Source organism: Balearica regulorum, chromosome Z, assembly GCF_011004875.1.
Source record: "Balearica regulorum gibbericeps isolate bBalReg1 chromosome Z, bBalReg1.pri, whole genome shotgun sequence".
Classification (NCBI taxonomy): domain Eukaryota; kingdom Metazoa; phylum Chordata; class Aves; order Gruiformes; family Gruidae; genus Balearica; species Balearica regulorum.
The window spans coordinates 46,732,943-46,748,860 of NC_046220.1; the positions used below are offsets into that span (position 1 = coordinate 46,732,943).

The following is a 15,918-nucleotide window of genomic DNA, read 5'->3' on the forward strand; positions in this document are numbered from 1 at the left end:
TGCTTTTTAACCATTGGACATTTAAATTAATACATCATCTATACCAGATGCACAGGAGTTACATGTACACAGTTACCACAGGCCAACACAACAAAAGTCTTGCTTTATACCCTACCTTATAAAACAGTATCCTTCATAAATAAGTGTAAAAGCTAAATCTCCATGTGGCTAAGACAGAGCCATTTTCACCAGACTTGTTGCCACACTTTACTGTTTGGTCTTTACCAGCTGGCATGTTAAATATCCTTTATGTATAACCACATACTGTTCAAATAAACAGAAGTCACCTGCATCAGGGCCTGTCTATACTGAAGCCGTACCAGCATAGCCTACCTGGGACAGGCTTAGTTGAATAAAATCACAGAGTAATACAGATTCAAAGGAACTTGTTGAGGTACCAGGTCCAATCACCAGCTCAGGACAGGGTCAGCTTAAAGACAGCTGCTCAGCACATTACGCAAGGAATACCTCCAGCCACAGAGATACTTGCATGATGTCAATTGGTTCTTCCCTTTCATTTTCCTGGTATCTAAGCAGAATTTGCCTTGTCCCATTGCATCTCATGCTATCACCGCACAGCTCCAAGAATTGCTCTGGCCTCTCTGAACAGCCTCCCTCCTCCCCCAGTGCCTGAAGACAGCAACGAGATCCCTTCTCTCTACCTTCCCCACACCAAACAAGCCGTGTTCTCTCAGGTCCTCCTCACTTATCATTGCTGCTCCCACACACCACCTTCACAGAACACACCCCGCTGCATCATGTGTAGATGTGGTGCTTCAGATGTGTAGATGTGGTGCTTAGGGACATGGTTTAGTGGTGGCCTTGGCAGTGTTAGGTTTGCAGTTGGACTTGATGATCTTAAAAGTCTTTCCCAACCTAATCGATTTACGATTCTATGATCTGTATCTTCTTTGCAATGGGAACCCAAAACTGGACACAGTACTCTGGAACTTCTTATTAAGCAAGATAGGAAATTGCCTTCAGAATCATACAGCTTCACAGTAACACTACCTAATACAAAGTAAAAACATAATGGGGCTGTACCAGTAACACAGGAAAGTGAAAGTATTTTCTTCTACCTAAGCTGCTATGAAGACAGAAACCAAGTACAACAGCTACACTGCAAGGAGCTAAGCTGAGGAAAAAAAACCTTTTTTGTTATTTCCTTAACTTACCTGTACGGGGTATTTATCAAAAATAACCATTTTCATATGTACTTTGTCCTCTACGGAAATTAGCAATGTGGACCTATTTTTTCCCCTCCTCTAATTGCACTCCTAAGGTTTATATGCCTAAAATACAGAGGGATGGTCAAAACCAGGCATCCCTGAGATGTCTGACTGTTAACATTTAAAAGCACTAATGCTTTTAAATAAAACTACAAACCAACACCTCTCCTCACTGCCACTAAGCCTCCTTTATGTTACTGTCCCAGTGACCAGTAGAAAATCCAGGATAATCAAAACCCTCGAGGCCAGTAACATTTGCTAATGCCTAGGCTCCCTCTGCTTGAGCAAGATTAACATAAGCCGAAAATGCTTTTAGTGCTGAAGTCCAGGTTTGGCTGAACAGTCCCCTGGGAACAGTTTAACAACTTTGATGACTTGAAATGTTTGTTTTCTGTTCTATCTTCCAGACATCTGAGGAGTCTGCTGTATTTGCACTATTGTGGCAAGCAAGGTCATGCTTTGCAAGATTCACAGCTTGTCATTATCTTCTTTCTCTAAATTATCTTAAACACAAAAGAGTGCCTTGAGCCCACCTACTTCTCTTCCACAAAAGCTGCCACACAGTAGGGAAAGACCATATTTTCTTTCCCACCAGTATGTCCCCCGCTATAAAATTAAAATCTGCATGCAAATATATTAGAAAGGGAGATTTAAACTGTGACCAGCACATAATGAGCACAAATGCATTTGCATTTAAAACACAAGGCCTCAAACTTCTCCAGCATCAGTGAAAAGCTGATACACTGCTGCTCAATTCTTTCATCTAAAAATGTAAGTGAATACAAGTTTAAATATTAGTTTCTATAATACTGCCTTCCCTCAGCTTTCTTTATGTTTATGATAATACAAGAAATTAGGAGCAGTTTCCTTTACCTAACCTTAGTACTTTCAATTTTTAAAAAAATTAAATAAAAAAACCATCATGGACCAACTCAGTTTCTTTCCTCTCCATGACACTCTAGTGCCCAATTTCAGATTAGGCAGATCTGCAGGATTCAATGCTCATCATTTAGGGAGGGAGAAAGGCAGTGAAAGGACGGAACAAAGAAAAGAGAGATCAAACTTTATTCTGTAATATTACAGGATGCACCTGCATGGATGTCACTTGTAAGGCTTAATCCTTGCCACACAACGTTGCAATACATGCTGGATACTTCTACAACATTTCATGCATTGATATCCCTTCCTCCAATTCTGAAGACTTAAGTCTTGATGAGTTAAATCTAATTTTGAGAAGGCTGAGAACAAAGTAATTTCTACACAAAGCAACTGTATGATTTGATGTTCTTTCAGTTTTCAAATCCCTCCAAACTTAGCATTAGTCTTTGTCCTCAACATGCCTTTACATGACAGAAAGCTACTTTAAAATGTTTCAGACCTTGATATGTCCACCAAAGGTATCGTAATTGAAGAATTGACACTCCTTTTCATGATAGCACATGTTTTCTGTCTCCCCCTTGATTAAGATGTTCCTTGTAAGAACTCCAACTTCTGCCCTCATGTCCACTCCATCAATAACTTCTCCTACATGAGGAAACTGAGGATTTTCTGTCCAAAAACAGTTGTGAAAAGAGGAAGAGGGGAAACAAACAAACAAAAAAGAGTTGTCATTGACTAAAACCAAGCCTGACTTCTTTTATATATGCAAGCTAATTGTAACAACAAAACCCATGCATTCTGACACCTTAACGTGCTGTTCTCTCCTAGCTTTTCTTATGCTGAGGCACACAAAAAGCACATCGTTGTTACACGATAAACATTAACCCAGCTAACACCATGCAAACTTCTCCCTTCCAGATTGTGGCTGACTCAATGATAGTTAAACATCTTGTAAGATGACGAATCAAGTATGCTACTCTATGTTTCCTTCCAAAACAAAGTGCTGTCTATGTATTTTAGTAAGACAACTAATCCTAAACAAACCTCAACATTTTATTTGCAAGGGCATCTTAATTTCAGTCCAATAGTTTGTGAACAGAACAGATAAAAACCAAAGAAAAGTTCAAATTAATCCAATGTATCTAGAAAACTTTTAATGAAATTTAGATGCAGATTTGCTCTAAAAGAAAAAAGCTGGCGGCGTAATCTGTTCTGAATAAAAAGACCTTTAGAAAATACTGTATTCATTCCTCTCTGAAAGAAAAAGGGATTTTCTTTCATAACTAAATTTGCCCTTTCCCAGATAGCTATTCTGAAGGATGCACAAACTAAAATTAGGGAAAACAAGATACCCTGGTTTTACACTCTTTTTCCAAAGAAACAATCAATTTCTTATTTGTCTGTACAAAGTGATAAAACTATCTGGTCCTCTAAACCTTAAAAAATTTATTTATGTGTTTCTTTAAAAAAAATTCCCCTTGATTTTTTTGAGTTTTGGGGTTTTTTTCCCCCCATTTTTTGATTCCTTGAATACAGACTGTCATTATTCCCTCAAAGCTTACAAAAGGATACAAGCCTAACCTGTTCATTACCACAATAAGAAGCAGAATGAAAAGTAGTATTAAATCTGTACCTGCTGTTGAGTATTTAAAAAGACAATAGATGTCTGCAAAAGGGACTGCACTCCTATCCTCGAAGGCTTACGTATTGTTTTTCCCTATATTTGACTAACATACATAAATCAAGCAAAGAAAGAGCAACTAGGCTTCCTACAACACAATACTTTTTAGTTTTCCTACTAGAAAGGGGCCAAAGTAGCTAAAAACTTAGCAAAAAATACAAGAAATAATTTCAAAAGATGGTGAGTTCTCCAGCATGTCAAGTTTGCCATTCCACAGAAAATTCATTCTTTGTGCAACAAATATATAGGGTGGTTTGGGGATTTTTTAAACAGTGTTTTTTACTATGACAAAGGAAACTTGATATTAAGGGTGAAAAAAAACCCAAAACCAACCAAAACCAAGATGAGCCAGTTCATCTCCCTTAACACCTTTTAAAGAGCTATATATAGTTCAGATAGCATGTATTTTCAAAATGAAAAGGCAAGATTTTGTATTTTATGCCATATTGTAAATCTTGTAAAAAAAAATTGTATTTTTTAAATCCTTTAAAATAAGCTGCTTTTTCATAGTACATGATTTCCAAGATGAAACAGAGTTTGCACATATGCTATTCAGTGGTGACAAAAACCTTCTTAAACGTCATACTGCAACCTTCAAGTTAAGCTTGCTCTTTAAAATACTGTGCTCAATAACACACACAACCTGAGACACTTAAGAACAAAGCCCAGGAAATGTCATGCTCAATGGCACTAAGTCAGCTTTGCAGCTTCACACAGTCTAGTATTCTCTGATGTATAATAAAGTGAACTTAGATACGACTTTTCCGTATCAGGGACTTCACAATGCAGTAAAACATCTCTGACCCATGCTAACAAATGCCGTGGGATGCAAACTGCACTGCAAAGTGGACATACAAACTGGTAGTCCCTTAAGACGTGAGGGAACAGGAAAGTTTGAGGGCGTTCACAGAAAACTTCCGAAAACAAAAAGAGGACAGTGGTTTCAAGAAGAGGAAGTCGCACGTACAGAGGTGAATGGGACAAAACCAGATCATGAAGAGCGCTGATCTGCTGCTGCAAACTAACACTGTGAAACAACACTAGTTAGATCGTGCTACAAACTGACGCTACAGCCCACCATAGGGGAGCGAGAGGGGAAGCTCAAGACCTGAGGCTGGTGGCCCACCAGGGATAAGGGTGCTGGCACGGCGTGGCAGAAGGAAAAGACAGACGCTGGCAGAGCAGGGGAGCCAGTCCCAAGGGAGGCTCTTGTGAAGCCAAGCAGAATGACTCAGATAGAAAAGGAAACAGTCAACAACATGCATGACCATTTTGTGTCCATCACGCCCAAAGGAAAAACAGATTGCTGCTGCTCAGGGATATCCTGTGTGAGCAGAGGCTTGGAAGTGCCACTTATTTCATAACCATTTTGCTGGTGGAGTGTGGAGGGGAACTGAGGGGGGCGGGGGGGGGGGAAAGGAGAAAAAAAAGAGACTGGTTCAAAGATTGCCATTTTCTTTTTTTCTTCCCTTTTTTTCATTCTCCTTTTTAATAGGAAAAGAAAAAAAAAAATATATTAACATTTCAAAAGATGGGAAGGGCACCAAAGGCAAAGGAAATGGTAATGACCATAACAGCCATTCCAGCACATATAAAAAGAGCTAGTGAGAGGACAGGAGCCAGGGAAGGAAAACAAGCATAATCCTCCTGGAAGAAAACTAAAGTGTTCAATGAGCCTGGGAAGAAAGGAGAAAGAAAAGTTAGTATGATAAGCAGTGAGGCAGACCTGACATTATACAGAGCAATTTTATAGCAAGGAGAAGTGCACATTCCTGTCTACGCCAACAAAGCAAGATAGAGATAGATGAACAGGCTCTTCTTTACTGCTCCTGCTGAAAGGGACCATCCAGGGCTACTACTGTGAACACATATTTCATGTCAATCTTCAAGTAGTGACTGCTGTCATACCTTTGACTTTAACCTGATGCTTGGTACACTCTGGGCAGGGAAGGAGGGTAAATTCCTCTGTCTGATACATTGAATAGTCTGTGCTTGCAACCACAATCCGGTCACCAGGCTCCCAACTACTAACATCATCCAGAAGATTCAGTATCACTCCACCTACAGCTTCTACCTGGAAGCCTGATATTGGGACACCTAATTAATAAAAAAAAAAAGTAAACACAATACAAGATTATATTCACCTTTATATGAAACCATCTCCAAGAACATACTAATAAGAAATGTATGAGATTTCACAAGCTCCAAAGACCTCTAAAGTACAATTCTGCTCTGAAATGTGCCAGTGTAAGATACTATTACAGTCTGCTTATTTGGTGGATCTCAAATAAAACAAATGCAAAAGGTGCAACTAACAGTGACAGGAAAAAAATTAGAAATTTTTTAAAATAACCCCATATATCATATGGCAACAATTTATAGGTCCAGCTACCTCTACTTGTTATAAGTCACATTTTTCTGCCATTTAAAACTCTACAGATGTAATCAAGGAACTAGCAAAACAGAGGTAGGGGAACTTTCCTTTTTATTCACAACCAATAAAATAGTTTGGCAGGTTAAATTACATACACATGCTTTGTGTAAGTTCATAGAATCACAGAATGGTTTGGGTTGGAAGGGACCTCAAAGATCATCTAGTTCCAATCCCCTGCCCATGGCAGGGACACCCTCCACTAGACCAGGTTGCCCAAAGCCCCATCCAACCTGGTCTTGACCACTTCCAGGGATGGGGCATCCACAACCTCTCTGGGCAACCTGCTCCAGTGCCTCACCGCTCTAACAGTAAAGAATTTCTTTCTAACATCTAGTCTAAATCGACCCTCCTTCAGCTTAAACCCATTACCCCTTGTCCTGTCACTACACTCCCTGATAAACAGTCCCTCACCAGCTTTCCTGTAGGCCCCCTCAGGTACTGGAAGGCCGCAATTAGGTCTCCCCGGAGCCGCCTTTTCTCCAGGCTGAACAAGCCCAACTCTCTCAGCCTGTCCTCATAGTAGAGGTGCTCCATCCCTCTGATCAGCTTTGTGGCCTCCTCTGGACTCGCTCCAACAGCTCCGTCTCTTTCTTGTACTGGGGCCCCCAGAGCTGGACGCAGTACTCCAGGTGGGGCCTCACAAGAGCAGAGTAGAGGGGCAGGATCACCTCCCTCGACCTGCTGGTCACACCTCTTTTGATGCAGCCCAGGACACGGTTGGCTTTCTGGGCTGCAAGTGCACACTGCTGGCTCATGTTGAGCTTCTCATCAATCAATACCCCCAAGTCCTTCTCTTCGGGGCTGCTTTCAATCCATTCCCCACCCAGCCTGTAGCTGTGCCTGGGATTCTGCCAACCCACGTGCAGGACCTTGCACTTGGCCTTGTTGAACTTCATGCGGTTTGCACGGGCCCACCTCTCCAGCCTGTCAAGGTCCCTCTGGATGGCATCCCTTCCCTCCAGCATGTCGAACCACACCACACAGCTTGGTGCCGTCAGCAAACTTGCTGAGGGTGCACTCAATCCCACTGTCCATGTTGCCAACAAAGATGTTAAATACCAATATTGACCCCTGATGAACTCCACTCGTCACTGTTCTCCACTTGGACATCAAGCTGTTGAGTGCAACTCTGAGTATGACCATCCAGCTAATTCCTTATCCACCGAGTGGTCCATCCATCAAATCCATGTCTCTCCAATTTAGAAACAAGGATGTTGTGCAGGACAGTGTCAAATGCTTTGCATAAATCCAGGTAGATGACATCTGTTGCTCTTCCTTTATCCACCAACACTGTAACCCAATCATAAAAGGCCGCCAAATTTGTCAGGCATGATTTGCCCTTAGTGAAGCCATGTTGGCTGTCACCAATCACCTCCTTGTTTTCCATGTGCCTGAGCATAGTTTCAGAGGATCTACTCTGTGATCTTGCCGAGCACACAGGTCAGACTGACTGGCCTGTTGTTCCACAGCTCTTCCTTTTTTTCACTTTTTAAACATGGGGGTTCTGTTTCCCCATTTCCAGTCAGTGGGAACTTCGCCAGACTGCCAGGACTTCTCAAATATGATGAGAAATGGCTTAATACCTTCATCCGCCAGTTCCTTCAGGACCCATGGATGCATCTCATCAGGTCCCACGGGCTTGTGCACCTTCAGGTTCCTTAGATGGTCTTGAACCTGATCTTCTCCTACAGTGGGTGGTTCTTCATTCTGCCAGTCCCTGCCTTTGCCTTCTGCGACTTGGGTGGTGTGGCTAGAGCCCTTGCAGCTGAAGACAGGCAAAAGAGTTATGGAGTACCTCAGCCTTCTCCGTGTCCTGGGTAATCAGGTCTCCCATTTCCTTTCAGAGATGGCCCACATTTTCCCTAGTCTTCCTTTTATCACTGATGTAACTATAGAAGCTTTTCTTGTCGCCCTTGATGTCCCTGGCCAGATGTAATTCTATCAGGGCTTTGGCTTTCCTAACCTGATCCCCGGCTGCTCGGACAATTTCTCTGTATTTCTCCCAGGCTACCTGCCCTTGCTTCCAGCCTCTGTAGGCTTCCTTTTTGTGCCTAAAAGGGAGCTCCTTGTTCATCCATCGGGGCCTCCTGGCATTTTTAACTTTCTCTTTGTTAGGATGCATCACTCCTGAGCTTGGAGGAGGTGATCCTTGAATACTAACCAGCTTTCTTGGGCCCCTCTTCCCCCCAGGGCTTTGTCCCATGGTACTCTACCAAGCAGGTCCCTGAAGAGGCCAAAGGCTGCTCTCCTGAAGTCCAGGGTACTGAGCTTGCTGTGCACCCTGCTCGCTGCCATGAGGATCTTGAATTCCACCATTTCATGGTCACTGCAGCCAAGGCTGCCCTTGAGCTTCACATCTGCCACCAGCCCCTCCTTGTTGGTGAGAACAAGGTCCAGCATGGCAGCTCTCCTTGATGGCTCCCCTATCACTTGAAAAATGAAGTTATTATGAATGCATTCCAGGAATCTCCTGGATTGCTTATGCCCTGCTATGCTGTCCCTCCAACAGATATGGGGGTGGTTGGGCTCCCCCCATGAGGACCAGGGCTTGTGAATGTGAGGCTGCTCCTATCTGTCTATAGACAGCCTCATCTGCTCAGTCTTCCTGGTTGGGTGGCCTGTAGCAGACCCCCACTATAATGTTCCCAGTCCCTGCACTCCCTTTAATCCTGACACATAAGCTCTCAATCAGCTCCTCCTCTGTCCCCAGGTGGAGCTCCATGCACTCCAACTGGTCATTGACATAGAGGGCAACACCCCCCCCTTGTCTCCCCTGCCTGTCCCCCCTAAAGAGCCTGTATCCTTCCACCCCAACACTCCAGTCATAGGAGCCATCCCACCATGTCTCCAAGATGCCAATAAGATCATAGCCCTGCAGGCATGTGCCTGTTCAACAACTCTTGCTTACTCTTCACCCTAACTCTACAGTACCAGCAAGTAAAAGATGTATTTTTGTGGATTTTTTTTTAAATGTAAGTCTATACATTTTCATAGGGCTGCAATGAACAGTAAAGGAGTAGTATCAAATAGCTCAATTACTTAACAAATAAATATCTGACTACCTTAAAAAAATTCTGAGGCAATACAATATTGCTTAGTAATTTTACAAACAGAAAAAGATGACTGCCCATAAAAGGCAAAACTCCGATCAAGGATATTTTAAATACAAAAATGAATAAAGGATAAAAGGAAATGAGTGGTAGGCCTTCCAGGCTCTTTATACTACTGATTCACCTTGGTAGGAGAAAAACCGCATAAAGTTCAGCATCAAATAGCAACAGAATATGGTAACAAGAATAAAACACTTCTCTTGGTTTCTACCAAGTTTTCTTCTTAGGTTCATAATCATCATCTCAGATTAAATTTGAAATATACATGACTGACAAATTACTAAAAGAAAAGGAAAAAAAGTCTGTTTTGGCCTTTTATAAAACTCCTTATCTCTATCTAAATATATTAAAAATCAACACAATGTTATGCTGTTCACATACTATATGCAAACAGATCAAGAAAATAGGTTGTACTGAAGAAAAACAGTGTCCTTATACTTCATTCATAGTGAGAAAAAAAAAACAAACCAAAACAACTTAGAGCAGCATTCAGAAATTTAAATTGCAACCAATACTTCCAATGAAAACAGCATATACAATATTTTTTACTTCTTCCTCAACTACAGGATTTTACAAAATGCTTTCCTACCATCGTTCCATTCGCTGTAAGCTCTCACAACAAACTTCTGACCATCAACTGTGAAAAACTCTTTCTGAGCAAGAGCTTTCCCACCAGTGCTGTGATTTTCATAGTTTCTCACTGATTCATTACAGGAAGAATTTCCACCACCTATGACACCAACAAAAGCCCAGGCTTGCCTGTGAAAAACAAAAATAAATGTTTAAATATAGCAGTCTTTAACAAATTTTTCACAAACAGGTAAAGGACATAAATAATAAATAAAAGTCATAAATAATCCTTTTGCCTGCTCTTTCAAGTTAATTTTAAAATGGACTCTTGAACTGCACAAAAAAAAAAAAAAGGGCAGACCTCACTGGAAAGAAACATAGTTTAAAATAATCGGATGTCCTATATATAAATTGGCAAAATACAAGAGCTCTTAATGGAGAGGACTTTCAGACACATTTTCAGTACAACATCCAACAAGATACGCTTTTTCCAAAACCAAACCACAAGAGATGAGAGACAGAATTGATACAGGATCCTGCTCCCAAACAGCTTTACCAGGGCACAGGAAGACTAGGAGCCAGTGCCAACGTTCCCGCTGCAGCCCGTTGCTGTCATGGCATGCCAGGAGATGGCCGGGAGGGATGGACACAGCCAGCAGTGGCCGCTGACAATCACTGTACTGGATGGGCAATACCTTTTGAATCGTTCAAGATGCTCAGACACAGAAAAAGGAACTGCATACTGTTATACAACCTTTGCATGAGGGATCACTGATGTTTCTGAAGGCTGATACCAAGGATTTTTGCTTTCCCCTCCTTGCTGGCTCTTCCCTCAGCTGGACACCTACTTGGCTGAGCACCGGCACAGATCAGGGAACTGTCCTGGATGCACTCCCCCTTCCTACAGCTCTGCTTAACGCGTCCAAGTTTTTGGAAATGAAAAACAAATTGCAGGCCACGGAAAGCTGCCATCAAGTTCAGAAAGCAAGACTATTTTGCTGTCCTTTACTGCTCTGTAATGCCATAATTATACGTACAGAGGAAGCAGTCGAGATCATCTATTAAAAAGCTGGACAATTTTGCATCATTAAAGTTGAATCACTCACCCCAAATGAAAACAGTGTCAGCTAGCTGGAATGTAGCCTGTTGCTAATGACTGATTGAAAGGCAGATATGAAAACCACCTTCAATCCAGTTGCCTTTATCTCAGTCCCCTCATGACGTTCTTACTGATTGGGATTAAAAGGTCAAATGAAACTGTTTATAGTGTTCATCTGTTCATAGGAATAGCACGCATTGGGCCAGCTTTTCAGTAGCAGCAGGAGCAAGCAAGCTGAATGTTTCACATGCCAACGTTTAAAATAAATATCAAGTCATTTTAATGCACGCTATTTTGTGGGAAAAGGCACAAGGGGAGAGACATGTAACAGAGTATTCACCTCCATGCCAAAATCTCCTTCACCTTACATCGCTTTACAGATCTAACAAAACAGCCCTGCTTGTCCTCAGTGAGGACTCAGGGACAGCTTATCGCCAGTCTTCCACAGCAGATGACGACAATTTTATGTGTTTACAGAGCCTCTACTGACTAATGAAAACAGACAAGAATCAGTTCAGCAGAGCAGAAGGAAAGGCTGCTTCTTCCCAACTGCAGGCTGAAGTTCCTTATTTCAGACAAACTGTCATGGAGGTCATGGGCAGAGCCGAACACCAGAAACCCAGACCTCCAGGCCAGGTCGGGGCTGGCTGCACAGCCACCTGAAGAACCACCACACGGGCTTCATTGCCTTCAGGAGGGGGTACTTATTACAGGACATCCAGGCCCCAGCAACTCTGACCAAACTACTTCAGAGGCAGCGCTGCACGCACTTTCCATCCCATGACCACATGCTTACAGAGCCACTGACACAAACGTGCTCCTGATGGGAACTGAGGTCAGAACATGCCACCCTGACTGACGCCCCAGCCTGCCTCTGCCAAAGCAGAGGGAGGAAACTGACTGCAATCCAGATGTTGGCCGATCGTGAGGGGTAAGAATAGAACAGAAAAACTACACGGCTGATTTCCTGGTAAATACTGGAAAGTAGAAAGGGGTTATACGACACCATCTTAAAGGAAGCTGGAGAACAGACTGATGGTTAGTTAGAACACTTGGTGTCCCTTTCACTTGTATTGCTAACCCCGAGCAGCACAAAGCCAAGTTCAGAACATGCACTGCAAAAAAAGTCATTTGCAACAACTGAATGAACAGCACAGCAGTTTGAGTTTCCTGCTTTAATACTTCCTATTATCTCTTATATTGTCCCACCACCCAAACCCTGACCAACTGAAAAGAATGATCACAAGATACAGAAACACCTTACAAGTGTACTTCAATAACAAAATATTTTTACAGGTCAGCCCCCTTGCAGAATCAGGGGAGGCGTAATGTACTTTCATTTTAACAGTGCACAGATATGAATAAGCTGCTGTTCAATACACAGGGTTAGCATTCCTTCCTTGTTTTCCATTTCTAGCTTGGCATTCCTTGCTCCTCCAATCACAAAGTCATATGCATTAAACGCTTCACCTAGCAACTGTTTCTATCTGTGTGTTTGAATGAGAAAAAAGATTCCTTGCTGCACCCAGTTTTAATTTCTGTAAAGAACAGTGGAAGAGAGCAATTACAAGTAAGCAATAAAGTCTATCACCCAGTTACCTGTAACTATCAGTCTCTGCACTATCAAAATACTGCACGCTGAATACTACTACTGCAATACTACCTACAACAACAAGAATCCTCTGAAGACTTTAAGAATAGACACTGCCAAGCTTTAACGAATCCCCCAAAGGCAGCAGAATCTGTATCTAATCTTCACTCAGCACAAAAGGAAAAATAAATTATTTACCTGTAACTCAATCCTCTGACAAACTTACTTCCCAGAAGATTTTGAATAGTAACTCTGGTTTCCTCCAGTAGATTTTTAGCAGCTGAATCTCCTACAGCAATAGCAACAATGCGACCAGGACTCCCATTTTTCAGTAAGTTCTGGAGCTTCAAGCTTTCTTCTGAAAATTCATGAGTATCAAACTTCAGCACTTCCAAAATCTCTGCTGTGTCCTGATCGATTACTCTCACATTTAGTCCTCGGGAAAAATTCTTTTTAAATGTATAATGACCATAAGCCAGCCCTGAGAAATACATAGTCTTTGACAGAAGAGTCCATGATAACTTCTGGTGCCCATGCAACTCCAGCGTTCCTTCAGGGCCCACTCCAATAAATTTTTTGCCAAATTCTGGCACATCAGCACCTTCGTTTGACTTCCCATACAAAATAATAGTTGCTTTGGATTTATAGCGGCATTTCTCTGCTCCAACATGAAGCATTCCACCATCCTTTATCAGGATAAATCGAGTTCTCAAGGTAATATTTTTAGAACCTTCTTTATCATCACCAAAAACAAGTAATCCTAAAGAAAAAAAAAAATTTCTGCAGGTAAAATTAAAATTCAGATGGACTCAAAAAACCAAGTTTGCAATAAGAACAACAGAAAACTTACTGATTTATTTTCCACTCCATGAATTAAACTGTTACACTCTTATATATGTTTAAGACTATTTGGGAAGTAACTCCTACCAATTGTGATTTATCTTTCTAAGAATTTAGTTGGTTTATTCTTAATTTTTTCTGCCATTTTGGGAGAATTACTAACATACCACAGTCACCATCAGAAGACAATCGGATCTTGTACAAGGAAGGCTACTACACAAATCTTGTTTTACTACATCCTACGGAAAACCACATCAATGCTCCACTGAAAAGACTCTACAGAGTTCATTCATCATTTAATGATATTCCTGGCCTGGTAGCAGGCTGAAAAGTAAAAGTAGGGATCTGGTCAATAAGCTGCAATATAAGATTCCAACACATGTTTCATCTAATCACAGAAGTAAAAACTATGTAGTAAACTGAAGCATGATGTTCATCTTGCCATTTCATACCTCCATCCTGTATAACTATAGAGTGTACTGTAGCGTCTGAGTCCAGACGAAACAAATCCCCTTTTTTGATAAAAACTCTCTTTTCAGGATCTTTTCCAGGGCTCCAGTTTTTAAGACGAGGATTCTGATCGGGACAATTTTCTGCAATACAATGTGAAATTCAGCCTTTTAAAAACAAGCATCATTACATCAATCAAGGCAGCACTAGGATGAACATGAGCAAGGCAGAGTCAATCACCCACAAAGGATTCCCACCTCCTCCTGTGGTTACAATACTGCAGCCATGGATGCTACTGTTTGTATTCGAGCAGCCAAAAAGATACCTGAAAGGTGGCTAAACTCTTAAGGATGGGAAGGCATTCTCATACTGAATTAACCTACTGATGACCACAGACCGAACTGTCAACATATACTGTCGACAATAGATGCTTTTGACCACCATCTGCTGTTTTTGATGTTTTGTACATCACCTGCGGCATATGAGGAGAGGTAAGTGGGAAGCACTCAGATCCACAGCAGTCACACTGAGCACTGGATGTCCTAGGCCAGCTAGCATGGTTGTAAAGCATCTAAATATCTCACCTCCCTCAGGATCTCTCTCTGTGTGAGAAATGCTGATCCCTTCTTGCTTTTAAGCATGCAAATCACTTCTTTCAGTGTAGGTTTGCAGGTAAGGGACAAAGAACGGACAAGATATCCTTAGTATATTTAGTATAACACCTTTCTGGTTAGAGCAGTTTTCTGGGAGACAAGACATTTGGGTCTAAACTCATGGCTTGCACTCCTTAAGAAGTCAGCTTAAATATCAGGCTACAAACCAGAGGAGAGCAGAGACACATGAAATCCAACTGAAACCCTACCAAAGGCGTGGCACTACACAGGCAATGACACCATACTACGAAGCCAGAAAAGGAGAAGCAGCAGCAAGAAGTGACAGTGTTGTGCTGTAACTTCACCTGACATCACAATGTACTATTTACAACACACACACCTTTAGCATATTAAGCAGTTGAGTAATGCAGCAGCATAGACATGCTACAAAAACAGAAACGGGAAGTATATTCCCTGGATTTTCTTACCAAGAAAACCAGTCAGACTGAAAGCATTTTCCTTAAGCAAAAGACAACCAAAAAGATGCCAAAATAAACAGTTTAGCAGTCCAACTGAGAGTAACAGTCAAAACAGCCTTTTCACATCCTATCTTCTGGTGAAGAACACCCACACATCTGCAATGCAACTTTGGGGGCAAAAAGCTATTAGCAATAGCCCATTCTTCCAAAATCTAAAGAAAGTAAAACCTATCCACAAGTTTAACACAAGCCAGCCTTAGTTTTGCTGACAGAAATGTTTTTCCTTCAGTGTTATTCTCCACATTTCAAATCCTTTCCAACTCAGGAAACCCACATAAACCAGGATTTGACTACCAGTGGGAAAAATTTAGCAGAACTGCATAAGGGCAAAAGGCATCCAAGTAGTAATACAAAAATAAAAACAAAGTAAAATCTTTTGGGTGGGACCTTAAGAAGACGGCATTTAGAAAGTGAAATTCAACACTTGAGGGAAAGCCAAAAAGCAAGAAGCATCGCGATCAGCAAGACTGCTGAATGCTCACTGGATAAATGCAAGTCTATCGCCTGACTCATGCAAAGTCACTAAACCCCTTCCCCCAGACACCACACACACACAGGCACTGTGAAGAAACGTATTTCCTGGCTGGTAGCAAAGGGCAATGTGAGGAAACCATGAGTCAGCAACCTGATGATTTCTGCTTAGCGTGATTCACAGAAGAGAAGATCTAGTAACTGTAAATTTTTCTGTTGAGTCAGAAATGAGAGATACAGCACAGTAACTCAAAAAAAAAATATCTATTGTACATTACGATCCAGCAAGGAAGCCATCAGCATTAGAAATAGGCACTCCTGTAAGGCAAGCATGTTTCTGAAGCATGGTGGATCAACTTTTTGGCAAGCAGATCAGATGCTCTTAGCAAAAGTATTCTGAAATTCTCCCTTAGCAATTGCAGTGGGGTTGCA

At 41.7% G+C, this 15,918-nt stretch overlaps 1 protein-coding gene across 11 annotated transcripts in view; it reads right to left on the bottom strand.

The window, feature by feature from the left end:
* The window catches only part of CEMIP2 (cell migration inducing hyaluronidase 2), a 60,137-nt gene that overhangs the window by 21,812 nt on the left and 22,407 nt on the right, over nucleotides 1-15,918 (bottom strand). For all 11 annotated transcript variants that reach the window (XM_075741291.1, XM_075741295.1, XM_075741301.1 and 8 more), the window contains 5 exons: nucleotides 13,886-14,026; nucleotides 12,792-13,353; nucleotides 9,923-10,092; nucleotides 5,698-5,886; nucleotides 2,608-2,777 (listed from right to left, as the gene is read on the bottom strand). In XM_075741291.1, coding sequence (XP_075597406.1) covers nucleotides 2,608-2,777; nucleotides 5,698-5,886; nucleotides 9,923-10,092; nucleotides 12,792-13,353; nucleotides 13,886-14,026 — 1,232 coding nt within the window. The remainder of the gene's footprint in view (nucleotides 1-2,607; nucleotides 2,778-5,697; nucleotides 5,887-9,922; nucleotides 10,093-12,791; nucleotides 13,354-13,885; nucleotides 14,027-15,918) is intronic.